Source organism: Gordionus sp. m RMFG-2023, chromosome 2 (genome assembly GCF_954871325.1).
Source record: "Gordionus sp. m RMFG-2023 chromosome 2, tfGorSpeb1-WG-v2, whole genome shotgun sequence".
NCBI classification, from domain to species: Eukaryota; Metazoa; Nematomorpha; class Gordioida; order Chordodea; family Parachordodidae; genus Gordionus; species Gordionus sp. m RMFG-2023.
The window spans coordinates 36126551-36152413 of NC_088776.1; the positions used below are offsets into that span (position 1 = coordinate 36126551).

The window sequence follows — 25863 nt, forward strand, 5'->3', positions numbered from 1 at the left end:
TTTTAATTCAATGAGTAACATCTTCAAAAAAACTGTCCTTCATGAGTTTTCTTATTTGGGGGCCCACTAAAATCCCCTCTTTTATTTTTGCTTGGGAAAGCTTGGGGAAAAAATTTCTAAGGTGTATCGTGGGGCCCTCGGACAATTTTTTGATAAAATTTTTGATTAGTCCTAATTTTATGTGCAACGGAGGCAACAAAATCTTATTTTTAAAAACAAGCGGGATATTTATGCGATTTTTTTCAAGAACGTTTGGGACGATCCTCCCATTCAGATACTGTATAATGTTTTAGAGTTTCTCTGGAATTCCAGAGACAAAGAAAACACGAATGCTTGGTGTAGCCTAACTGAAGGCCCGTCAGGATTGCGATCATTTTGAGATCGCAGCATATCTTAAATTCGTAAATGGAATAATTTATTTTTGACAATAAATATTTCATATTTTCATATGATTCATTTAACTGGTTGGAATAGGCGATGGGAATTGATGGCTTAGAATTTCCGTTATGAAGCAAAACTGCTTTCAGGCTGTTTTTGCTTGAATCGATGAACAAGCGCCATTCATCGGGCACCAATTCAATTAAGTTGAAAAAAAAGTTGACCTAGATTGTTGGAATAGTATAAAAAAATTTCGTAAGAGATTAAATTTTTAAAAGATGCTCCACGGAATCGGTATGAAGTTCGAACTCCATTTTTTTAAATTTTAAAATCATTAAGCCTTGAGGCTAAAAATTCGGACTTTCTTTTTGAAAGTTGTAAATTTCTGGTTATGTCATTTAGTTGCTCTTGTGACATAAATGGCGAATCCTCTTCGGGATGATACTCAAGATCAATATTGTCATTGTCCTGGCAACGTAATTTTTCCAGCTGCGAACTATTAAAAAAAGGAACGGAACTGTTGTATGCATATTATATTTTACCGGATAAACAACCGACGAAATTTCAGGATAACAAATTTTATTCTTATTTTTTTTTGTTAAACCCAAATATACTAATCGAGCAAAAATAACAATCCCACGAATGATTTCTTGCTACGTGCCAAAATGCAGGTTTCGAATAAGGCAAATATGACCGTTTTCCATTAACCCATGAATTAAAAGAATTATAACATGTTTTACATATGTAATTAGGGGCAAATGGTTTATCCAAATCGCAGAGTGGAATATTGTAATAAATTTCATAAATCCTTTGAATGATTTTGTGCGGGCAATATATAGCCCGCACAGATGTAACAAAATTTAGAGACACGCTTTAAACAAGAGGACCTCGGCATTAATTTTTTGTAGAATATTATATAAGGAGGGAATTTGAATAATATTTAAAATCCAATTTAAAAAAAATTAATGAAAGAAATTAAATGTTTATGAAAAATTAAGCGCGAAAAAAAATAATTCTTCTCCTTTCTTCCTACTCGTTATTTGGCATTATTATTTATTGCCCATACCATGGGTTCAAGGTTCTCCATTGGAAAATCATATATTTTGATATAAATTTATTAAAAAAGCAAATATTCTTAAATACACCTAAAAAAGATAAATGTTAATAAAAAATATGCAAAAATTACTAATTATTGCATTTTAAATGAATTTTGCTTCAAAAATGCTCAATTCAAAAAGAGTACAAATTAAAAAAGTGGGTACAGATATCTGATTTTGATATAAATTGATCATAAATGCATAAAATATTACTAAATACAACTAAAAAAGATAAATATTACCTTAATTTTGCTTTAAAAATGCTTTATGCAGAGAAAATTCAATAAAAGTGTACAAATTAAAAGGTTTGAAAATATCTGTACCGACTTTTTTAATTTATAGATTTTGGTTGAATTTTCATGGCATAGAGTACTTTTGAAACATAATTAGAATTAATATATAATCTTGAGCATATTTGAAGGAAAATTATATAAAATTTACTTCTAAAGTTAATAATTTTAATAGTAATTTAAATTAAAAACTTAAGACCCCCAAAACGAAATTCTTTACCATTTTTCTCAAAAACCAATCGATAAAAAATTATAAAAATTAGTAAATTTATAAAGAAATATAAGTTTAACACTATCACCAATTTTCAGGGATTTTTATTCGATACTTTTTAAAATATATCCATATAAAGACCTAAATTTTACCATTTTTGAGATTTCGAAAAGTTGTCTTTATACGGTAATATTTTTAAAACTTGACGTGTAGGGAAAATTTGGAAAACGGATTCGAACTCAGCGTCAAATTCTGCACAAAAACTTGTTTTTATTTTCTTCTCCCATTTTTTTTGTCACACAGTGTTATTGATATTTTTCAATCTCTCTTAAATTTGAGTTGAGTAAATTGTAAGTTAACAATTATAATTTTATTAAAATTTATGAATAATACTATTAGAAGTTTTTTAGGTTAAAGCTTTCCATGTTACTAGCATTAAGATCGATTAAATTATTAAGTTGCATCCTTATACTGTATAAATTATAGGCCATCTTAATTTATTATTAAACATTTTAGCTTTAGGTTTTAACTTAATTTTATGGAGTAATATGCTAAATTTGATATTTATATAAATTTTTTTCTTTCAATTTATAAAAAAATTTATGGGAACCTTTATAAGAATTTTTATTAGTGCTAAATGATACTATATAAAAAATTTGGTTAAAACTATTATTATACAATAAGTTTAACCAATGAAATAGCAAAACATAAACTATAATAAATAAAATAATAACAAAGCATATAGAGCCCTACAAGGTGATTTTTTCACGGTCCGAGTACAAATTTTTTTGTTCCAGCATGTGAGCACGACTACATATATTTTGCAATTTTTCACCTTGTTTATAAAACATCAGTAGGAATTTCTTCCATAATTTCCATTTATATTTTCTTTGTCTCAAATTCTTGAGTTCTAATCTTTTCCGAAGTTATTTTTAAATTTGGATCCATTCTTTAAACAATTTTATAAATGTAAAAATTAAGGCTATTTAATTGAATAGATCTTAGATAAAACAAAAATTATCAAATGAAAATATAACTGTTATAACAGATTAATATTCTAGATTTTATGTTGGCTAAAGTATATAATGTGTATTTTATTTAACTTGATAGAATATGATGTAAGTAAGTAACAGAGTTTTAACTAGTCATAATAAAAACCACAATCATAGAAAATTGTTAATTTGAGAAATGGAAATGAGGCAAATGAATAAGTTAATGTTCAATGAGAAATGATATGAGATTCTATTAACATATCGATGAAACAAAATGATTATTAAGGCCTGGGTCAGGCTGCCTCTTATAGACTGACCCGATCCTGAGAAGTCTTGGTCCCAGCCTGAGGCTCGAGCAGGGTTTTAGATAGCCCGTGCAGGGCTCTAAACGCATCAATCATCATATAATATTCATAAGAGTCAATTTCAAACTGACATTCTTTGAATGACACTTACTATTTTCATTGAATGTAAATTAGGTATTGAAATATGAAAGCATTTAATTATTTATCAAAAAAATTAAAATCTTTGTCATAATATCATTAAAATCAGAAATGATTTTAAACTGTAGAAAAAAATGTTGAAATAAGATTACCAACGCGGTAATATTATGTTGCATGTTTTTTTAAATATCACATTAAGGTTATTAATTTCGAAAACGTGAAGAGAATGGTGCTTGCGTTTCGTTTTTATTACTTAAAATTTTATGACAAAATCTAACATATTAATTTCAATTGATCAAAAAATTAAAACACATAATTTACATTATACCTTTATTATGCAATATAATATATTATTATACAATTACAATAAATTACATGATATCCACAATTATATTACCCACAATTTTTGAAAGGTATAATTTATTTATCTCTCATACTTGATTCATTTTAGCTTTATCAATTAAAACATTGTATTTGTTGTAAACCAAAAATTTATGGCTAATGTATGGCAAATAAAACGCTCTGAAAAAGGGATGTGATCTAAATACAATTATTAAAAAATAATTAGGTTATTACTTCTATACTTTATGTTAAAAAATCGAGATTATATTTAGTTATTTTTTACTGGAAAGGCTTTTTTTTAAATTTTTTTATTCAAATAATCAAATTTGCCATATAAGGTATAGTATAAAAAATATAATACGTTACATTGAGGCTGAGGGAGGGCAGTGATTTTTTTTACGAGCAAATTTACCTTTCCAATCATTTTTAACTTATAATTTTAGAAATATAATAATTGTTATCGACTTTAAAAGATAAAAAAAATTTTTTAAATCATTGCAGGTCTCAGCTCAAATAGCTAAAAGATATTTAACTTAAATGTATTCAAAATTCAAGCCTAATCTTAACAATGATTAAAAATAAGGAAAACCTCGCAGAATCTAAGAAAGGAAAACTGGATTCGATATACCATTTCGATGTGTTAGCGCTATATTTTGGCTCTAGGAAGGTTTCTTTTGAATTTTCCATGTCTATTAATATCTCACAGTAGCTAATTTCAATCTAATTTTATAGTTAAAAATTATTATATAATTTTTTATAATAAAGTATATAAATATACAAGTATGATATATGTTAAAAAATATGTTATATAATTTTAATAAAAATACATATACATATTATTGTGCTAGGCGGCTGCGTATATATTTTAGTACTGTAGTTTATATTTATCGTTTTTAAAAAAAGAAGTAATATTAGGTATTTAATATTGTTGTATAGAATCAGTTATTTTGATCAGTATTTTTTTATTACTAGAATTAATAAATTTATATATTTTTTTATTTATAGTATTTCTCTACAATTTTCAAAAACAAAATTGGGGAGCGGGAGCGGGAGCTAGCTCCTTTTAGGGCTGAAGTGGAGGAGCGCCGCTCCACCCCTCCTTTAAATTTAATGTATAAATTAAATTATTTTTTAAATATTAATAATATTTATTAATTAAATTTAATAAAAATGAAATTTTATTTATTTTAAATTTAACCATTATTAAAGTTAAACCGAGTTTTATATTGGTTTTTCATCTAATCATTTTAAATATTAAACATCAAGTTTTCCTTTTTATATTGAAAATTTTTTGGAGTCATATTAATATTCGTTTTATAGATATATAATAAAAAATAGTTTTAGATATTATGGATTTAGATATCATAGATGAATAAATCGAATTTCCATTTCCATCATACAAAAAATATTTTAAACTTTTAAAAGATGTTGATCCAAATGATCAAACGTTTAAATAAAACTATTTAATTTTCAAAAGTGAGCAGCTTCAATCTAAAAAAGCATCTAAAAGTAAAAAATCTTTTTTTTAAATACTAATTAATTTGGAAGATTTTTTTGGATTCCATGAAATTGATCATCAGAAAGATAATATATTGAACAAATATTTTTTAAATAATGATACCAAAATTACTATTTTTGATCAATTCCCTGAATTAAAAAATATCTTTATAAAATACAATACCCTGCTTCCCTCTAGTCAGGGGTTCGAACCGAACCGCAAAACCGGAATGAACCGTTATGATTTTCTGAACCGTAACCTTAACCGAACCGTTATGAAGAAAATATTAAAAGAGCGAACCAAACCGTTAACCGGTTCAAAACGGTTTTAAAAATAATTAATTTTAAATTATTAACCTAAATTTAAAATTTTAATTTTCCTTGGGGGCATTTTTTAAATTGGTGATTTCTTATCAAATTAAATATTTCTATATTATCAACATTATATATCAAATTAAATATTTTTATATTATCAACATTATATATCAAATAATACCAGATTTGTTAGAGATTAGACAATTTATCTGTTAATTAGATAAGATATCTTAAAATCAGACATAATTATTCTTGGCTAAATTAACAAATTTATATATAAGATATTAATAAGCTTTTAGAATAATACCTGCTAATAATTAGGAAAAAATTATATAATTCTATTATTAATAAATAACGAAATCAAGTACCTTTTACATTCATTTTTATATTATATGGTTTATTTTTTATCTCATTATAAAAACTTGAATCATAGAATTTAAATGACAATAAATAAAATAGACAGCAATATTTTAATGATATAATAATTTTTTATTTATAATCATTGTCTTTTTTAAATTCAGAATTCTAATATTATAAATTATTTATTATTATAATATGTTAGTTAGCATTTACCATTATCATATATGCAAAATAAAAATATATGATTAAAGAATGGCATTTGTAATGAATATTTTTCTAAATCTGTATTTTTAAATAATAAAAATCTTACTATAAATCTTCTGTTTAAATAAGTTAATTAACATTGCATTAAATTATTTTTATACTTTTATTTATTTATTAATGTGTTTTATATTTAAATAAACTTACAGTGAATTAAAAGTAGGAATTACATTTTGATATTAAAAATATAAATACTATAGTTTAACTTAAATTACCTATTCTGTCATATTATATTAACATCTAATAGAAATAAAGTGCTGACCAATTTTTATATAATATTGTTTTACAATAATTTCTTATTAATTGATATATTCAAAAAAAGTTTATCTTAGTTTATATAGAATATATCAGAGTGGGTAATTTGAATTAAACTATACTAGTTATATTTAGTTTAACATCAAAATGTAATTCCTATTTTTAAATGTAAGTCTATTTAATATAAAACACAAATAAATAAAAGTATAAAATAATTTAATGCAATGTTAGTTAACTTATTTAAACTGAAGATTTATAGTAAGATTTTTATTATTTAAATATACAGATTTAGAAAAATATTCATTACAAATGCCATTCTTTAATCATATTTTTTTTTATTTTGCATATATGATAATGGTAAATGCTAACTAACATATTATTTTAATAATAAATATTAGAATTCTGAATTTAAAAAAAAATATGATTTTTATAATTAAAAAATTATTATATCATTAAAATATTTATTGATGACCATTTTATTTATTGTCATTTAAATTCTATAATCCAAGTTATTTAAAAAAATAAAAATGAAGGTAAAATTGTTTCTATTAAGCTTTTTTATTTATTCTATTTATATAATAAAAGATTTTCATTTATCATCATATAGCTTTTTAGTTATCTATTAAATGGTTCGGGAAAAGTCAAATCCTGTGGGTTCCTATTTTAAATTAGATATCATAAAAAATCAATCTATTTGTAAAATAGAAGATTGTGGTAAAGTCTTAACTGGGGACCATGCTGCAAATCTTGAACGACATATAGAAAGATTCCACAATAGGGAATTCAAATTATTAAGAAAAAAGAAAGAAAATTTGACTATTAAAAAAATTCAAATAACGAAAACTGCAAACCAGTATAATACAATCCAAGATGCTTTTAAGTCCAACACTACTACAATACAAATCAATATAAATAAAGAAACTTTAATCCGCTCCAGCACCGAGCTAATAACAGTTCACGGTAGGCCAATAAAATCAAGTGACGACAAAGCATTTCGAAATATTATAGATCCAATAATTATAGGATTGGGTGGAAATTTAACTATCAATTCGGAAAATATAAGCAATAATATTAAAAAAATGGCGTTAGATTTTTCGGAAAATATAAAAAAGGAAGTATATCAAAAACTTATTTCGTTAAAATTAGATATACCAACTAGATATGATAGGGATCAATATTCAATTTATAAATAACGGAAAAATAAAATTAAGGACTCTATGCATGAAAGTGATTAAAGAACGACACACAGAATATCTTAAAAAAATTATTCTAGATGTTCTAAAAGAATATGAAATAAAAATTGAGCAGATTTACACAATCACCGATAATGCAGCAAATATGATTAAGTTAATTAAGCTATTAATACTACACGATGAAGAAGATGATGACCTTAACGATTATTTAATTAATGATGATTTAAATAATAATGATATAGATAATGATGATTTAAATAATAATGATATAATTCATGATGAAAATAAAGAACCTTTTAATATTGAAAATATTAATCTTGCATCAAATGCCAGATCCATATTAATAGGTATTAGATGTGATTCACATACATTTCAATTAGCAATTAATGATTGCATTAAAAATTCAAATGAAATTGTCATTATAAATAAAGCAAGAAACATCTGCAAAAAAATAAGAAATCAGACAACAATGGCTATTCTCTCAAAATTAAATTTGAAAAAACTACTAATAGATTGTTGCACAAGATGGAACTCTATCTATTTAATGTTGGAGAGATTACTAGAGTTAAAAAGCTTTTGCCAAGAAATATCGCTCCAAAGCGATCGCGAAAAATGTTAATCAGAGAATGAATGGAAAATAATTAGTGACATATTAAAAGCTTTATATCCAGCTTATGTTTTGACAAAATATTTACAAAGTGAACAATTGACAATGGGCGATTTTTATGCTGCATGGATCAAGTGTCTCATGCAAACGAGTAAAGTAGACACTCCATTTGCCAGACTTTTAGTTTCTACGATGAAAGCACGAGAAATAAATTTCAAAAATGAAGTTTTTTGCTCTGCTATTTATCTCGACCCTAGATATAATGTATTTTTAACTTTTGAAGAAAGAGAGATCGCCAGAAAACATCTTTGTAAAACTTGGAACTTGATACAAAATCTAAATAATCAGAATATTGAAATTCTAAATACTATACCTACGTGTTCGTATTCGAAGGATAATTTAGATGATGATTTTGAAGATTTATTAAAGTCGCATGAAAGTCTTAATAAGAATAATTCTCAGGGCATCGAAAATTATAATAAATGTATAGAAATAGAATATATAATTCGGTCATTTGATAATATAGAGAGATTAGAAAAAGATACTAATCTTTTGAATTATTGGAATAGTATGCCAGAACTTTATAAGTTAGCTATAACTGTAGCAGTTCCAGCTACGCAGGTCTCCATAGAAAGAGCATTTTCAAGCTTCAAGTTTATACTCTCTGCGCAGAGAACTAAATTAAATCCTGAAATATTAGAAAATATTTTAGTTATCCGTTCGAATTCTCTTTTTAAACCTAAATAGTATAGTATACATATTATTTTATTCATTATTGTATTTACGCATGTTTGTTTTTATCTTATTTATTTATGAAATAAAAAAAAACTAATTTGTCTAACTTATATTTCCTAAATTTAATAAAAATATCTATTAGATTATCATGGATAAATTAAATAAGAAATTATAAACTAAAAAGATTTTTCTCTAAAATTAATATATACATGGTTAATGATTAATTTTTTTTAAAATTAAATTTATAAAAACCGGAACAAACCAAAAAGAACCGTTATAAATTATAAACCGAACCGAACCGATATGATAAAAACCGAAATGGAACAAAACCTTTATAAAATTTTAAACTAAAAACCGGAACGAACCGAACCGTTATACTAAACGGTTCTAAACCCTGCCTCTAGTGCTCCTGTGGAGTGCCTATTTAGTATTGCAAAACAGGTCTTAGGGGAGAGGCGTGGATGTTTGATAGATTCTAATTTAAAATTTATTACTTTTAAAAGCTAATAAAAGATTATAAATATTTTGATAGATAATTTAATATAAATAAAGCTTTTTGATAAAAAAAAATAAGATTTTATTTCGTATACCCTCTAAAAAATGAAAATCAAAGGAGCGGTTATGGAGTGGCACTCCATTACTTGGAGCGGGAGCTAGCTCCTTTTGAGAAGGTAAGAGCGGGAGCGGGAGCTAGCTACTTTTAAAAAGGAGCGTTAACAACTCTGGTATTTTTTTTGTAAAATCAATATTATTAATTTATTTTTTTAAAAAAAATTATTTTAGAAAATATGACGCGTAAAAAAATGAATAAATTATTCATTATTATATTTATCTTCTCCATATTACGGACGGGAATTCTTACGAGGATTTAATTGATCGAATAAAGAAAATTATTGTTTCGAATTATTTTTATAATGGTAATGTTCTAATTAAAAAAACTGATTTATACTCTGCATTGGTCAATCAATACTACACATCCTATCAGTATATGCTCCTCAAACGGGTTGCAAGGAAGAAGAGAAAGATGACTTTAGAGCTATCCTTGATGAAGCCGTAATGGAAATCCCTAAGGATGACCTAGTCATAATTGGTGGTGACTTAAATGCGCATGTGGGGAAAGCAAGAGATAGCTACAAAAGGCATCATGGTGGTTTTGGATACGGAGAAAGAAATGATGAAGGAGAGCACGTACTGAAATTTGCGCAAGCCTTCGACCTTGCCTTAACCAACACCTACTATAGGAAAAAAGATAGTCATTTAATAACATATGAAAGTGGTACTAGGAAAACACAGATAGATTACATGCTAATCTCTCGCAGAAGATTAAAAGATGTAATAGACTGCAAAGTCATCCCAGGAGAAGATATCGCCGCGCAACACAAGCTACTAATCATGGATTTACAAATCTCAAATAAATCCACTCAAAATAAGATAAAACCGGAACCATGCATCAAATGGGGCAAATTAAAAACAATGACAGATGTCTTTGCAATCAATGCAAACGAAACAATAAATTGCTCACAAGTCAGTGAAAAAATATGGACAGACCTTTCATCCAGATTAATAGACACTGCAAAATCGACGCTAGGCTTGACAAGAGGAGGCAACAAATCACACAAAGAACTATGGTGGTGGAATCAAGAGGTACAAACCACTATACAGGAGAAAAAAGCCCTTTATAAAATATGGTACAAATCCAAAAATGCAGATGACAAGTCAAGATACAAAAAATCCAAGAGATTAGCTACAAAGGCGTTGGCTAGGGCCAAATCTATGGCATACGATGACATGTACGAAGATCTACATACCAAAGAAGGGCAAAATAAAATATACAGATTAGCCAAACAGCGAGAAAAGAACTCTAGGGATATAAACGGAGCTCCGAAAGTAATCAAAAATAAAGATGGGAAATTGATAATAAAGGAAAAAGAAATAATGAATAGATGGAAAGAATATTTTCAGGAGCTTCTCAACTTTAATTCCCACATATTGCATCTCGACGAACACTCCCCTTGTCAGAACCTTGTACAACCTATAACAGAACAAGAAATAATCACATGCCTCAAGCATATGAAAAACAACAAAGCTAGGGGTCCAGACGATATTCCAATAGAAAGCCTTAAAGCACTAGGAGATGATGGAATACATCTCCTCACAAATCTGTACAATAAAATACTTGGAAATGAAGAGGTCCCCCAAAAATGGAGGCAGAGCTATCTAGTTCCTATCTTCAAAAATAAAGGGGATCCACACAATTGTCAAAATTACAGGGGCATAAAACTAATGTCACACTGTCTAAAACTATACGAAAAAATAATAGAAAAAAGATTAAGAGATATAATCGAAATAGGAGAGACACAGTTTGGCTTTATGCCTGGAAGATCAACAACCGATGCTATCCATGCAATTAGGCAAATGAGTGAAAAATACAGGGAAAAGAACAAAAAGCTACACATGGTCTTTCTCGATCTAGAAAAGGCCTTTGATAGAATCCCAAGAAAACTTATCTGGTGGGCGCTACGCCACAAAAAAGTTCCAGAAAAATATATAAGAATAATAGAGGATATGTATATGGGACATACAACAATGGTCCGTAGCACAACAGGTACTTCAGCAGGCTTTACAATAGCCGAAGGAGTTCATCAAGGGTCGGCTCTCAGCCCACTTCTCTTCATTACAGTAATAGATGTATTAGCACAGTCTATACCTCAAACAGTCCCGTGGAATATGATATTTGCAGATGATATTGTGATACTTGCCGAATCCAAGGATGAAATGAAAGAAAGGTTAGTGAATTGGATAAATATCCTAGAAACGCACGGATTAAAAGTAAATAGAGAAAAGACGGAGTATATGGTGATAGGAGGAGATGAAACGGAGAGTATTGATATAAATGATTGGCAGATATCCGCAATTGAAAGCTGCAAATATTTGGGCTCCACTATACAAACAAACGGCACAATAGAAAAAGAGATAAAGAATAAGATTAATCAAGGGTGGTTAAAGTGGAGATCTTTATCTGGAGTGCTATTTGACAAAAGAATCCCACACAAATTAAAGGGAAAAATTTACAGTTCCATAGTACAACCAACTATTCTATATAGTTCGGAAACATGGCCAACCAAAGAATCAGACGAGAGAAGTCTACAAACTATGGAGATGAGAATGCTGAGGATGATTGCTGGGGTAACAAGAAAGGATAAGGTGCGCAGTACAAGAATACTAAATAGTTTAAAGGTAGTGTCCATTAAGACTAAGTTAATGGTAAACAGACTTAGGTGGTATGGGCACACAATGAGAAGGCCTATGAACTACATAGGAAATAAAGTTGAAAGATTGGAAGTGATAGGCAAACGTAAAAGAGGAAGGCCAAAACTTCAATGGGGCCATAAAGTTAGAGCCAATATAAAGAAGTATAAAATAGATAAAAGAGATTGTACGAATAACATAAAGTGGAGAGAGATGTTGAAGGAGCTTACCACCAGAAAAGGTGAAAGCTAAAGAGAAAAAAAAAAAAAAAAAAAAAGATCCTAAGTACCTCATATTATTTCTTTTTAAAAAAAGAATAAATAATCTCACAAAAGGATTGGGATGTAACTATCGTGTCACGCTATGTAGATTATTTACTTCGAGCAATTACTAAAAACAGCTTGACCTCTGTTCAGTGGTTATGAACAATTCCGGCTATGAATGGATAGAGGCCTATCCAAACAAAAATACAAGATCACTTATTACAAACGTCGAATTTAGTTTTGCAGTGACAGTCAGGTTCGGGGGAAAAATATCTCAACCCTATAAAAAGTAAATGAAGGATATCCTCTCCATTGTCTTTTTAATAGATACAATACATGAGGCATGAAAAAATTAAAAAATAATCCAAAATTTATTATTTAAAGGTGAAGTTCCGTCACATCTAGAACAGCGAAATACTTCAGTTATCAATATAATAAATGGGATAATTTCACATGTCAGAAAACATAGGATAATTCATAACAAATTCATTTATTTATACAACCATGACCATTCATAGATATAACAATAAAAACATAACATAAATCCAGATATAATAGAAGTTTCTACATTCTAATTATATTAGGCAGTTAAACATTACCACTCGATATTATACATATATAATCAATTATACATATATAATCATTATAAAACATATAATTAACGAATACACTAATTCATAATATATAAATAATATAATACATACATTCATACATATATTTCTATTATATCGATATTATCATGTATTATAATGCAATTATACATGTAGTGTACATTACTACTCAATGGTTCACGGCCTGATATACATACTTTAATTCCCTGGGAGATAGATATTTTTGCATCCTCAAATAATAATCATGATCCATTAAGTATTGCCGAGATAAGAATATCACTAAAATATTCACACGAAAACAATATATTCATACCAATCGTGGTTTCAACAAATTGTTTATTCGGTAAACAGAACAAAAAAAGTGCCATAAAACAACAATTTCGAGGGATTTTTTCAAACAACAAACGTTATAATGTTAAATTATACAAAGATTCCTAGCCGTCGCCAGGTGTAGATAGCTCTTTTTTTTAATGTTTGTTTCAAAAAAAATATTTTTAATATGTATTTTAAATTATATTTCTTATATGTTTTTTAATACATAGTTTGCAAGTTATTTTTAATTACTTTATGACAAAAAATAAAAACTACATTACTAAAATATATCTGCCTTGCAGAGTTATATTTTAATAAAAAAATTATGTTACATAACATTAATATATCTATGGATTATTTCAGTTTTTAAAATTATATTAACTAATCAAATATGTAAATTTAATAGTTGTTTATTCTAGAATCTTTCAGAAATCAAGTTGGAAAAAGAGGGGGGAGGGGGAGTCTATTTAGATGGAATGAGACCTCTTTTCAACTCTCCATATTTATAACTCTTTATAAACCTCAGGTTAAACTGTATTCGTTTTAATTATTTTTAAATATAAATATATATCTAACATATCTAGTTAGTTCTTCCCTGTTGAGATCATTAATATTTTCTGGAATTTTCCGAGTAGCATATCGATCGCTAGTATTGTAATGTTTTGGTAATTGAGCCCTAAATTCGGACTTCAAAAAATGTAACGTCCAACTATATGTTCGCATAATATGAAAAATGAATGGCATATAAAAAAAGAATACAAACATTATTATAAATATGTTGGTTTGTTGAGAATAGTTAAGCAATATATTAAATTAAATATCATGCAAAATGCCGAATATAAAAAAAAGTATTGTTAATTGCTTATTCTTTGGAAATTTGGATCCAAAATCTTGATTCATCCAATTTTGGGTTTGGTACAAATAGCACTTAGTAGAATTCTTTTCTTAAATAGACTCATTATAACCCACAAAATAAAACCATATTTATTTAAAAATAAATAAATATTATATCTATTTACTTTTCAGGTAAAAAGAAATGACTAGGAAATCGATACCAATCCTTACCAGTACACACGATGCGTGGCTTAATAATATGCGAAGAGTAATGCGTGATATCAATTTTGGAACTGTATTCGAATAATTCTTCGTTTCTCGAATATATATGGGCATATATGTCGATGGTTGAATGATAGTCTTATGTGAGGAAATATTGGTTTAATGTTAGGTAAAAAGATTAAGTTAATTTACTGCATTTTCTACCGATGGTTCGAATAATATTAATTAACTTTGTATCAGCGAATATGATATAAAGTTGTTATATTTTTTTAAAAAAAGTTTCATCATAAATTCTTGCGAATAATTTTAGACATGTTTTATTCAAAATAATTCGAATTATTCAATTCATTTAAAAAAATAAATTATCTTATACTTTTGACTAGAGCCATAGAGCGTGACAAGGATAATGGCAGGAAAAGACTAAAAAATATAATCACCGAGTAGAAATAAACTCTTTTTGAGGTTGCGGTGGTAAGCCAAGAGATAATTTCCTAATTGATTAAAATTGATGATTGAGAATGATAAATGCAAATACACCCATTTTATAAGGGGTCTCAGAAAAGAAATCTTATAATTTAAAAGATATCTCTGGATTTTAGTGTTTTCCACTTTTTAAGTCGTTTTAAATTTCTAGTCCCCTGAGAATCGCAATAAGAGGATAACCTAAAATTTTTAAACACTAACCCACAAAAAAGTTACATCTCATTATATATAATTAATTTTCCCAAGAATTAAATCAAAATAAATCCGAGCTTGCTTGGGAAATGTTTATTTTAGCTTCCTTCCCTTTCTTCTTTTCTTTCTGTAAATATTTTAGAATAAAGATCTGTTTAATGTGAAATTGAAAAAAGGAAGCTTCGATCATAACAATATTTGTATTTAACGGTAATAAAAATACCTTATTTGCCAATATAAAAAATATGTAATGTTAAGATAAGTGTATCCCATAAAAAAATTAATATTTTTATTTTAGAAGACAAAATAACCGTCAATGAAATATTAATTACCGAAAAATAGTCGAAAAATAACGCGGCGTTTAAAATGATGAAAGAATAGCATGGGAATATAAACCGTTCCTCCTATTTTAATTTTTTTTTGTGGATACAATTATTATATGTTATACATAATTATTTGGTATTTTCAATTGCTAAGATTGCGAAAATAAATATTTATATAAATATATATAATCATGGTAACATTTTTCTTAAAAATTAATTATAAGCATATATTTCAAGCAATTCTTTTTTGACCGTTATATTACGTAATATAACGTTTGTACTTACTCTACTATATAAAAGTTCAAAAATAAATATATCGAAAATATTTAATTAATATAATATACCTTGTGGGGTTGAGTGAAGAAAACCAAGGCCCATAAATAAAAAGGCGTCAATATGAGCAAATGTTTTGATATTTCAACTTTTTTAAAATAATATTTTAAATCTAAAATAGTATATTATCTTAAATTAGTAACTTATAGACATTGTAAAACCAGAAATGTTATATCTAAAAAGATTTTTCTTTTATTGAACGAGACATATGAAAATTTTATATTTAAGAAAAACAATGCCCAACAAGGACTTCAATTAATCATAAGATTTAGACAGTATTTTTTATAGTTTTGACTGAGTAGTGAAGGCCAACGGTCAAGTTCGATATCTATCAGTCCTTCATTTAGACCGATTAAATATATTTATTAGCTCCTAATTGCTCACAATTAAAACTAAAATGCTCAGAAAAAATGTCCTGTTTCGACTTAATTTTTATACTTAATTGCTGTTCAGCCTAGACTAAACAGCTTTTGAACTAGGACACCCTATTTTGGTTTGTTTTAAGTATTTGGTGGCATTGTTAATTTTTCCTTTTTTTTAGTATTTTTGATTTTTATTTAAAAAATTATTTTTGGCTTTTAGACTCTTTAGTCGATACTAAATAGGCAGCTGTTTAGTAATAGGTTGAACCAGACACAAACACTCAGAATAAATATTGAATACTTTTTAACGATCAGATAAAAAAAAGCTTAATTGCCAAAAAAAAATACTAAATGGGTTCAGGTATAAAACTGAAAAGAAATTAATCGCTCAGAAAAATATATAAAACGCGTAGAAAATAGCCTTGGATTTCAAGAAAAATATATGTGAAATTGAGTAAAAACGAGTTTTAAGTTTATTTTTAATTCTAAGTAATTAAAGGGAAAAAATTCTGAGCATTTAAGTTTTTATTGGGCTAAAAATAATATAGTCTATTCTTTTTCTTCTCCCGTTTAATGGCGATTTCCAGGATTACCCAGGTTGGCCAGTTTTCCCTCTGATTTAATCATTAGGAAATTTTGTAGCAAGGTTTTTACATTCGGATGCCCTTTCTGACATCAACCCCTTTATGGTTCTTACACCCCGTCGAGGAGACGGTGATCCTATTCAAGACCCAGACCATAGAGAATCTTTATGACCTCCATTAGCCGCCAAAAGGCGTTGCCACTCCCCCGCCACGATGAGGCTGAAGGTAGGATTTTGGGGGGTAGTTTTTATTATTATAATTAGTATTCGATTTAAAATATTTAAAAAAAACGTTATGAATCTCAAATTTAAATTCGATCTCAAATCGAAAAAGTTAAATTTTGTTTGATAAAAAGTTAATGTAATTTTTTTTTAAAAATATTGAAATTATTTGTATTCACAAAAAGAGATCTCTTTCCTCCCATTATTTTTTTTAAATGTATTTCGTCGGCTGAGTATTATAGTGTTCTACATTTATTTTTTATAATTTTTCAGGAGAGCATTTTTTAAAAGTATTCCTTGTATTGGATACATAAGAATATAGTACTGAAGAATTTATTTATAAAAAAACATTTTGTAAAAAAATGGAAATAGAACACTATATAACACTCATTTGACGATCTGAAATCAATATCAGGATACAATAACAAATATAACCATTAGAAATCTGCAAATCATGGCCGGGTTAATTTTTTTTTAAAAAAACATCGGTACGGGCTGTTTTAAAAAATTTTGGGCCGGGTTATATGATATCATTACACTATGTCAAATAAATTGATATATTTTAAAAATTCCTGCAAGAAACAAGGTGCTAATATTTTTTATTTGTAAAATATTTTTTTACAATCAAAAAAATTAAATTTTCTATAGTTAAATAAATTCGGGCAGGGCGGACAAATAATTTTTATTTTGGGTCGGGCTTTTTGGGACAAATAAAAAAAAATTCGCTCGGGATCGGGCTAGGCAGGATAAATTATTTTTAAAAAAGTTTCGGGCCGGGTTTGAAAAATTAGGCCCAATGCAGATCACTAAAAACCCTCACCATAATCAACATCAAAAATGTAATATCTATTTAAGAAATTTATCTTCTTTAAAAAAAATCTATCCAACACTATTTATAATTGAAACTAGGTAAATATTATTCGAAAAAATTATTTGAGAAACATATATGTATAGAAATATTTTAGAAAATAAATCGGTCCGGACCTTGGTCCTGTTTCCGGTCTTTGAATTAAAGATGGCGGTTCCGCTGGATATTTAAATTAGGATCATAGTCCAGATAAGACCAAACCGTGGCCTTTACTAGTTTTGAGCATAAAATAGTAAATTAAATTGAATAGTGGTTATACTTTTCGGTTTTTTTTCCTCGCATGGTTTACTTTTAACGAAATATTGAACAACGATGAGTAAGAGCTTTAATATAATTGTTAGAAATTAATATAGAACAGAATAATATAGTGATGGGGGGGGGGACTAGGGATGAAAAACCCCGTATTTATTTTTGGGTTTTTTAAAAAAGATTTTATTGCTATAATATTTATTTTTTTTTCAAATTTTTTATTTTCACAATCATTTAAATAAAATTTTAAAATACAATAAATTTCACAATACAAATAACAGACAATCAAGCATTCTTTAACATTTTTTATTAAAATATAAATTGGCTCTATTGAAATTCGTGAACAAGATGGCAGGGGGGCCAAGCTTAATCCCTGGCGTAACTATTTTTTTTGAAATAACCCTTTAAATGAGATAAGGGTACTATATATTCAGACAGACTGTATTACCCTTTAAACCCTGAACAGAGTGCCCTATCTATAAAAATTGAGCAGGATTATTAGAATCCTGTATTAGACCTATTTTGGGTGGTCCACCCCATACATGATCCGGATTCGGACCTATGTATCTAAGCCTCATTAATAATTAAAAATAATCAAAATTCGACAGATATTTTAAATCAAAATTAATATCGAGGGACACGTAATAAAATCAAAATTAAATGTATAGTAGAACTTTTTTGCTATGTTTATATAGGTATATCTATTTAACCCGATAAAAAAGTGTGCATAATATATAAAGTATTATACTAATAATGGCAGTGTTAAAAGGGCAGCTAAGAAGGCAAGATTGAAGTTTAGGAACAAATTTACGAAATAGAAATGCCATGGCTCCACCCCTGTAAAATAAAATATTACATTTACTTTGCCTCATGTTACAATACATAAATAGACGTTCATTTTAATGAACAAATCTCAATGCTAACAAAATATAATTTTTTAAAATGAAAGATCCAATTACAGTTTATAACCCGCTATTATATAACATTTTCCCGCTTTTAAGCGTTTAAAATGGTCAGTGATAAGAATTTTGGACAGTGGTATTAGTGTTTTTTATTCTAATGAATGGTACCGCTTCTAGTCTATATGTGCGATATAGAACACCTGTCATCAGGCCTGGCTCTACCAAAGCAAGTACGCATTGTGCGTATAGTTCAAAATCATTTTTTACAAGTGCATTTGGAGGAATAGAGCTCTTCGCGGTCATATTTGAGTCCGGTCTGGGGAATCCAGATTAAACCGGTAAAGCAGATTAGAAAATTTTTCATTTAAAGTCTGTATTTTTTAAATAATAATGACTTTTATATTGTCTTTTCCTTGTGGACTAATATATTTTACGGCTCACGTTTTAATATAATATTATATTATTAAAAAAGACAAAACTGAATAACTGGTCATATTTCAGGAATTTTCTTATAAAATAGTGATTAAGTTTTTTAAACCATATTTTACTACAAGCACTTTTTTATTTTACAATTTTGGTGAAAAATATAACTATGAAATTAATTTTTTAAGTCTACTACTTTGGGAAGTTATACTCTATATGTTGTAAGGATTTAATAAATTTGGGGCTATGATTTAGTGACCTAGTTTTTTTTTTAGCAAATTAATACAGCATATGCTTCTAATTTTAAGGGATTTTACCAGAATCGTATTCATGCATGTATAGAGTATCTACCCTGTTAATTTCAGACAATTTCACCATGAATGTATGAAATAATGTTGTTAAAGGGTTCGATTAAAGCCGATTTCTAAGAATGGCCAACTCAATATTTTATCCAAAAAAAATATTACCCAAGTCTAAGGATTTTGCTCATAAATGACACAAAGGTTTAGACATTATAGCAAAATCTCGAGGCTTATGCAAAATTTTTCTGCTAAAATATTGACTTAGCCGTTTTAAAAATAGGCTCCAATCCAACCATTTAGCAACACAGTATTTTTTTTTATGAAAAATTATTTAATTATAAGTAGATCAAAAGTTTACGGTTAATATCCGAAATTTAGAGGATAGGTACTTCATATATGTTGGAATACGATTCCGGTAAGATCAGTTCTTTCACGATTAAGAAAAGGGCGCTTGTTAAACCTCTATGATAAAGATTGATATTTGGAAAATAAAATTTTTTATGCAAACCATATAATTCGGGTCCTTTACTGCTGAATATATTGTAGACGACCAAATTAAATGGTGCTAATACAAATTTCCCATAATAAAAAGAATCGACAATAATGGTAGGGATCTAAAAAAAGTTTTAAATTTTTTTTAATAAGATAAAAAAAATAAAATATTGGTGTGTACCGATACCACTTTTTGGAATCCGACCCGATATTAAATTGATATCGACCGATTACCGATCCGATATTATTTTGTATTCTGAAACGTTTTAATTTTTAATGCAAGCATCTAGTATTGGAAAATCGTTCTATTTGAGTCGATTTTTAAAACAACTAACTCACCATTCTACCCAGAAAAATATCACGCAAGCCTAAAAATTTTGCTCATAGATGGCACAAAGGTTTGGACATATATTGGCAAAATTTCGAGACTTAGGCAATATTTTTGGCAAGAATAGTTAGCCGCTTTTAAAAATCGGCTCATATGGAGCGATTTTGCATCACTACATAAATTTACTCACTCATATACTTTTTAATATAGTATAAAATCTATAATTTAACTATGCCATAACATAAGTCATTTTAATATATTATAATGTTTAGTTATAGTTTATATTCATGAATCTAAAAGTATATTAAAAAATTTTATAGTAACATTAATCTATTTACATAATAAGTAACAAATATATTTATCAAATATATTATGAAATTTGGAATTTTTTAAATTAAGAGGCCATTTTATCGGATAGGAAAATTTTATTTTATTGGCCGAGAATTGATATCACAAAAAGATGAAATATCGGCCAGATCCGATAAAAAATATCGGTACATCCCTAATAAAATATATTGAATACAGCGAAACCTCCATAAAGTAATTAATATATTTGGATAATTACTAAATTTTTAACTGTTTAAGCCAATTTTAGTCGGCTAAAAATAGGCTAAACAAAGTGTTTAAACGAAAACTGTCACTCTGGCTCGGTGTTTTTCTTAAAAAGATATCAACTCAAATTTGGAAGAAATTAATATAAACTTAATGTTAACGTTTTTCTTGGCAGGTGCCTGAAGATTGAGCCGAATTAACCTATATTTAGCCATTACCCAACTATAGTGATTAGTAGTCAAGGGCATTATCAGTCAACATTATGATCATCTTTAATTTTAAGAGTTTGACTAAGATCATGTTATAGCAATATAAGAAAATTATTGGGCCAAGTTTGAAGGTTTCGTTGTAATTAATCTATTCACAAACCAAGGTTCCAAACAATGATATCAAACTCCATTTAATGAATTGAGCATACGTTCTATTTAATATGAGCATTTCAAAAGCCATTGGTATTCTATTTAATATAATTTATGAATAAAGTATATTAAATAAATTTTGTTATAAATAATTAAATATGATAATATTTAAAAATTCCAGAGGTATTAACGCTCCTTTTTAAAAGTAGCTAGCTCCCGCTCCCACCTTCTCAAAAGGAGCTAGCACCCGCTCCAAGTAATGAAGTGCATCCATAGCCGCTCCTTTGATTTTCATTTTTTTAGAATGTACACGAAACAAAATCATATTTTTTTATCAAAAAGTTTTATTTATATAAAATGATATATCAAAATATTTCTAATCTTTTATTAGCAAAAGTAATAAAATTTTTAAATTTGAATCTAACAAACTTCCACGCTTCTACCCTAAAACCTGTTTAGCAATACTATACAGGCGCTCAACAGGAGCACTAGAGGGAAGCGGGGTATTGTATTTTATAAAAAATTTAATTTCAGAAAATTTAACAAAAATGGTGATTTTGATATCATTATTTAAAAATATTTATCCAATATTATCTTCTGATGATCAATTTCATAGAATCCAAAAAAAAATTTCCAAATCATTGCAGGGTTCCCGTGAACTAATAGTTATTTTTCTTAAAAAATTAATTGTAATTTAGTTACATATTTTGTGCACATTTTATTCATTCCCAATTTAATTTGAATGCAGGTAGGATAATAGCAGCAATGATATTTTCATCATTATAAACATTTGAAAATATGCAAGAAAGTTATTTAAATAGATAATTAATTTTTTATTTCGATTTCTTCTTCTAAGATATCTGAATCCATAATATCAAAAACTATTTTTTATCAAATATCTATAAAATGAATATTAATATGGCTTGCAAAATTTTTCACGAAATTTCCAATATAAAAAGAAAGAAAAACTTGATGTTTAATATTTTAACTGATTAGATGAAAAACCAATATAAAACTCGGCTCAACATTTAATATTGCATAAATTTAAATAAAATTTCATTTTTGTTGAATTTTAATTAATAAATAAATAGATTTATTAATATTTAAAAATAATTTAATTTATACATTAAATTTAAAAGAGCAATAGAGCGGCGCTCCTCCAATCCAGCCCTAAAAGGAGCTAATTCCCGCTCCTTATTTTAAAAGGAGGGGTGCTCCAGGTGTTTTTGAAAAAGTGTAGCGGCTCCTTAACAACTCTGAATTTTATATTTTTTTTATAAATTAAGTTAGTATAATTATTTATAATGAGCAACATTTAAAAGAGAATAAAATTGAGCTGATTATATCAAAATAATTTATTTTTTAATATGCCTAAATGACGTAACAACACAACTTATAATTTCATGAAAAAATAATAATCACCAAATATGTAGATCCTAGCTTTGAAGAAACAAGAATTAAAATGTTTTGGGAATTTATTATAGATTGTGCACAGAAAAAAAATATACCAGAAATTTTAGGGAAAAAACATTACTAATATTAGATATTCAACTGATTTTTGAGTATTATTGAAAAGTTGTTATTATTGAGACAATGTTTTCAAAATTTTTTAATTCTTCGTTATTTCATGTAATATTTTAAAAAAAGTTCACGTTATTATTTTTCAATAAAAAAGGATCTATTTTTCCTAAAGTTTCCAAAAAAATTTTCTTCTGTGCTCACATAACCATAATATAAATTTTAATGAAGTCCTAAAGTGTTGGCCCATCAGACCAGTTCATATGTGACCTGCAGATAGGACTGATGGTAGTATCATAAATAAAATATCTGGCCCTGGCTTGAAAAATATATTTTTTCGAAAGCATGTTGGATTTGATTAGCATGGAAGAATATAACAACAACGTGAAAATCTGATTTTACCTGTTTCCCCAAAAGCAAAGAGAATTCAATTAAAGATTATTAAATTATAAATGCAATGTTTGAAATATATAGCATCCACGTCAAAATTAAAACCGGAAAGATGTGACTGTTACAGAGGAGAGCATTACCTAATGCCATATCAAAATATTTAAATCTTAAGGTAACGTTTTTTATACTATAGCAAGATTTTAGGCTACTTAGTTTAGTTTAAGTTTATAATTTATAAACAATTAGTTTAAATTACATTTTTTTTATTAAAGGAAGAGAATTTAAAAAAAATAAATAAATAATATATTTATGTTTGGTCGGCGGGGCTTAATGACCATTGTATAGATATATAGTTGGATCTACAAATTTCGATTGATATTCTTTGTTAGGTAGAAGCCTTCTTTTTGATCACCTGTGATTAAACGTAACCTTTGCCCTATTGTTTAGAATAATTTTAGGGCTTGGGGTACAGATGATCCACAGGTGTCTGAGACTACTGGAATAAACAAAAGATTATTAAGGTGGCGATATTTATTTGTTTTTGTATTTTCAGTTTCCGTGGTGGAGTTGACAGAAAAGATCTGGTAAAACGATCTATATATGTATAATCCCAAGCGTTTAATATTATTGGCTTCACTTTTTATAAATATATGACTTGAATAGGGATATACTAGAAACGAATTTCCCATTTTGATGGAAATGACAAGAAAATGTTTTATCAAAGCTATTAAGATTAGCTAGAAAAATATTGGCAATTCCAATCAGTGCTTCTTCTGAACGAGGAATTAGAATTACTGGAAGGTTTTAACTATCAATAAATATTAATTTTATATTATTACATAAATATTTCATTAGATCAAATAAATTACTTATCTGTAATTTAAATTGATATATGCTTAATATAGCAATTTCCTAAATTATAAAACTTTTTTGTAGGACTGAAAATAAATCTTTTTTTTTTATTAGATGCTTAAAAAATTGAAAGAATGAGCCTATTTAAATTTTATACAGATGGTGTGAGTCAAATTTTTTTATGGATAAATTTTTAGACTAATAGGCAGGTGGGCAGGTATATTTTTTAAAATATTGGATGGGTTGGCTTGTGGGCTAAAAATCTGTCCATTGCATATCTCTAATGTAAATATTAATACTTATTCATAAATATTTAAAATTATTTAGACATTTTTATGGAACATTTTATTTTTTTTACATCTATAAATATCTTTTTAAATTTTAATATTCAAATAAAGAAGAAAAATTTTTGATAAAATTTTGCCTAGAATTCTAAATATGCTCTTTTATTAGTAAATATTTTATAATTTTCATGCATAAAAAATCTTTCAAGATGAAATCATAAATTATTTAAAGATAAAAATATTGAAAGATTTATTCATAAAAATTTTGAAGATTTTTTATTTTTGAAAATAAAAACACAAATACAATATGAATAATATCGATTTTATAATTTTGTATAGTATCTAGTGGTTCAAATAAATTTTATTAGAAATTTCAGCCTATAAAATTAAAAATTTTATAACCCTAAAATTAGTGCAAAAGGCCAACCAATAATGGCAGCCATGGCCATCAGAGATATTGCGAATGAATATTTGATCTAGATGTAATAAAACAAAAAAATATTAATAGTCTGTTATTTTGTAATTACTTACAGTTGTCATCTTTAAAGATATATATTGCATTAGTCCCTTTTTCACATAATCTTTTTCACCACCTAACTCATGGCTCTGAGATTGATTAAATTTTTTGATAGTATCTTGTTGCCAAAATAAACCATAACTGCAAGTGATTAAATGTAAAGCAAATGTGGATGGCAAATAGGCAGAACTAGATATAAACATTCCAGCAGAAAATAATGTAATCCAAAGATACATAGAGGGGATATGTTTCTTTGACTGAAATCTTTTAAGCAAGCCACTAAATGATTAGGAAATATAATTATTTAATGGTCAAAATAATTAATATTGTTACATATAAAAATTTAATTCTGAATATGCACCAAAAAAAGATAAGAAACAACGGATTGTATAAAATATCAGAATCTATATAAATATAAAAACATCTAGGTGATATTTTTAATTTCACCTTATTATTTTGGAAATACTTATATAACTTTACAGGAGCCATATGAATCCACAAATATAAATAGGACCTGAGAGCATAAGAAGGAGAGTATTCCCAGGTTTCAAAGCCATAATTATACAATAAAAAATGAGTCTACAATTAATTAAATTTATGCTTTCATATAATTTTTTACAGGTTCCCAATAATTATAAGTTTCATCACAGTCTGAGATATTCGACCATAATGCTGATACTAATCTAACTGATAGCAATAATTTAAAGGCACTGATAGGAGATAAAATCCATATGTTGGTGTTTTCAGTATTATAATATTGTCTATGTTTTAAATAAGTATTTATATAAATAAATTTTTTAATTAACTCTATTTTCTGAGTCAGCTCTGGGGAGGCTTTTGAGATTATATTAGATTTAAGATT

At 27.1% G+C, this 25863-nt stretch overlaps 1 protein-coding gene across 3 annotated transcripts; it reads right to left on the reverse strand.

The window, feature by feature from the left end:
- Positions 1-3799: 3799 nt before the first annotated feature.
- On the reverse strand, positions 3800-25742 carry LOC135923107 (alpha-1,2-mannosyltransferase ALG9-like). 3 transcript variants are annotated; one of them, XM_065457681.1, is made up of 16 exons: positions 25621-25742; positions 25449-25580; positions 25335-25405; positions 25016-25280; positions 24887-24960; positions 21451-21538; positions 20218-20323; positions 18831-18919; positions 18093-18156; positions 15810-15886; positions 15475-15546; positions 14841-14958; positions 14431-14605; positions 13988-14120; positions 4343-4473; positions 3800-3951 (listed from the first exon to the last, which is right to left on the reverse strand). In XM_065457681.1, exons 2-16 carry the CDS (start codon positions 25488-25490, stop codon positions 3843-3845), a joined length of 1614 nt encoding a protein of 537 aa, XP_065313753.1. In that variant the 5' UTR covers positions 25491-25580; positions 25621-25742; the 3' UTR covers positions 3800-3842. The 3 variants fall into 3 exon arrangements, with proteins under 3 accessions (XP_065313753.1, XP_065313754.1, XP_065313755.1); XM_065457683.1 differs by lacking the exons at positions 3800-3951; positions 4343-4473 and adding an exon at positions 13463-13559; XM_065457682.1 differs by lacking the exons at positions 25335-25405; positions 25621-25742 and having other exon boundaries at positions 25449-25557.
- Between the last annotated feature and the right edge of the window lie 121 nt (positions 25743-25863).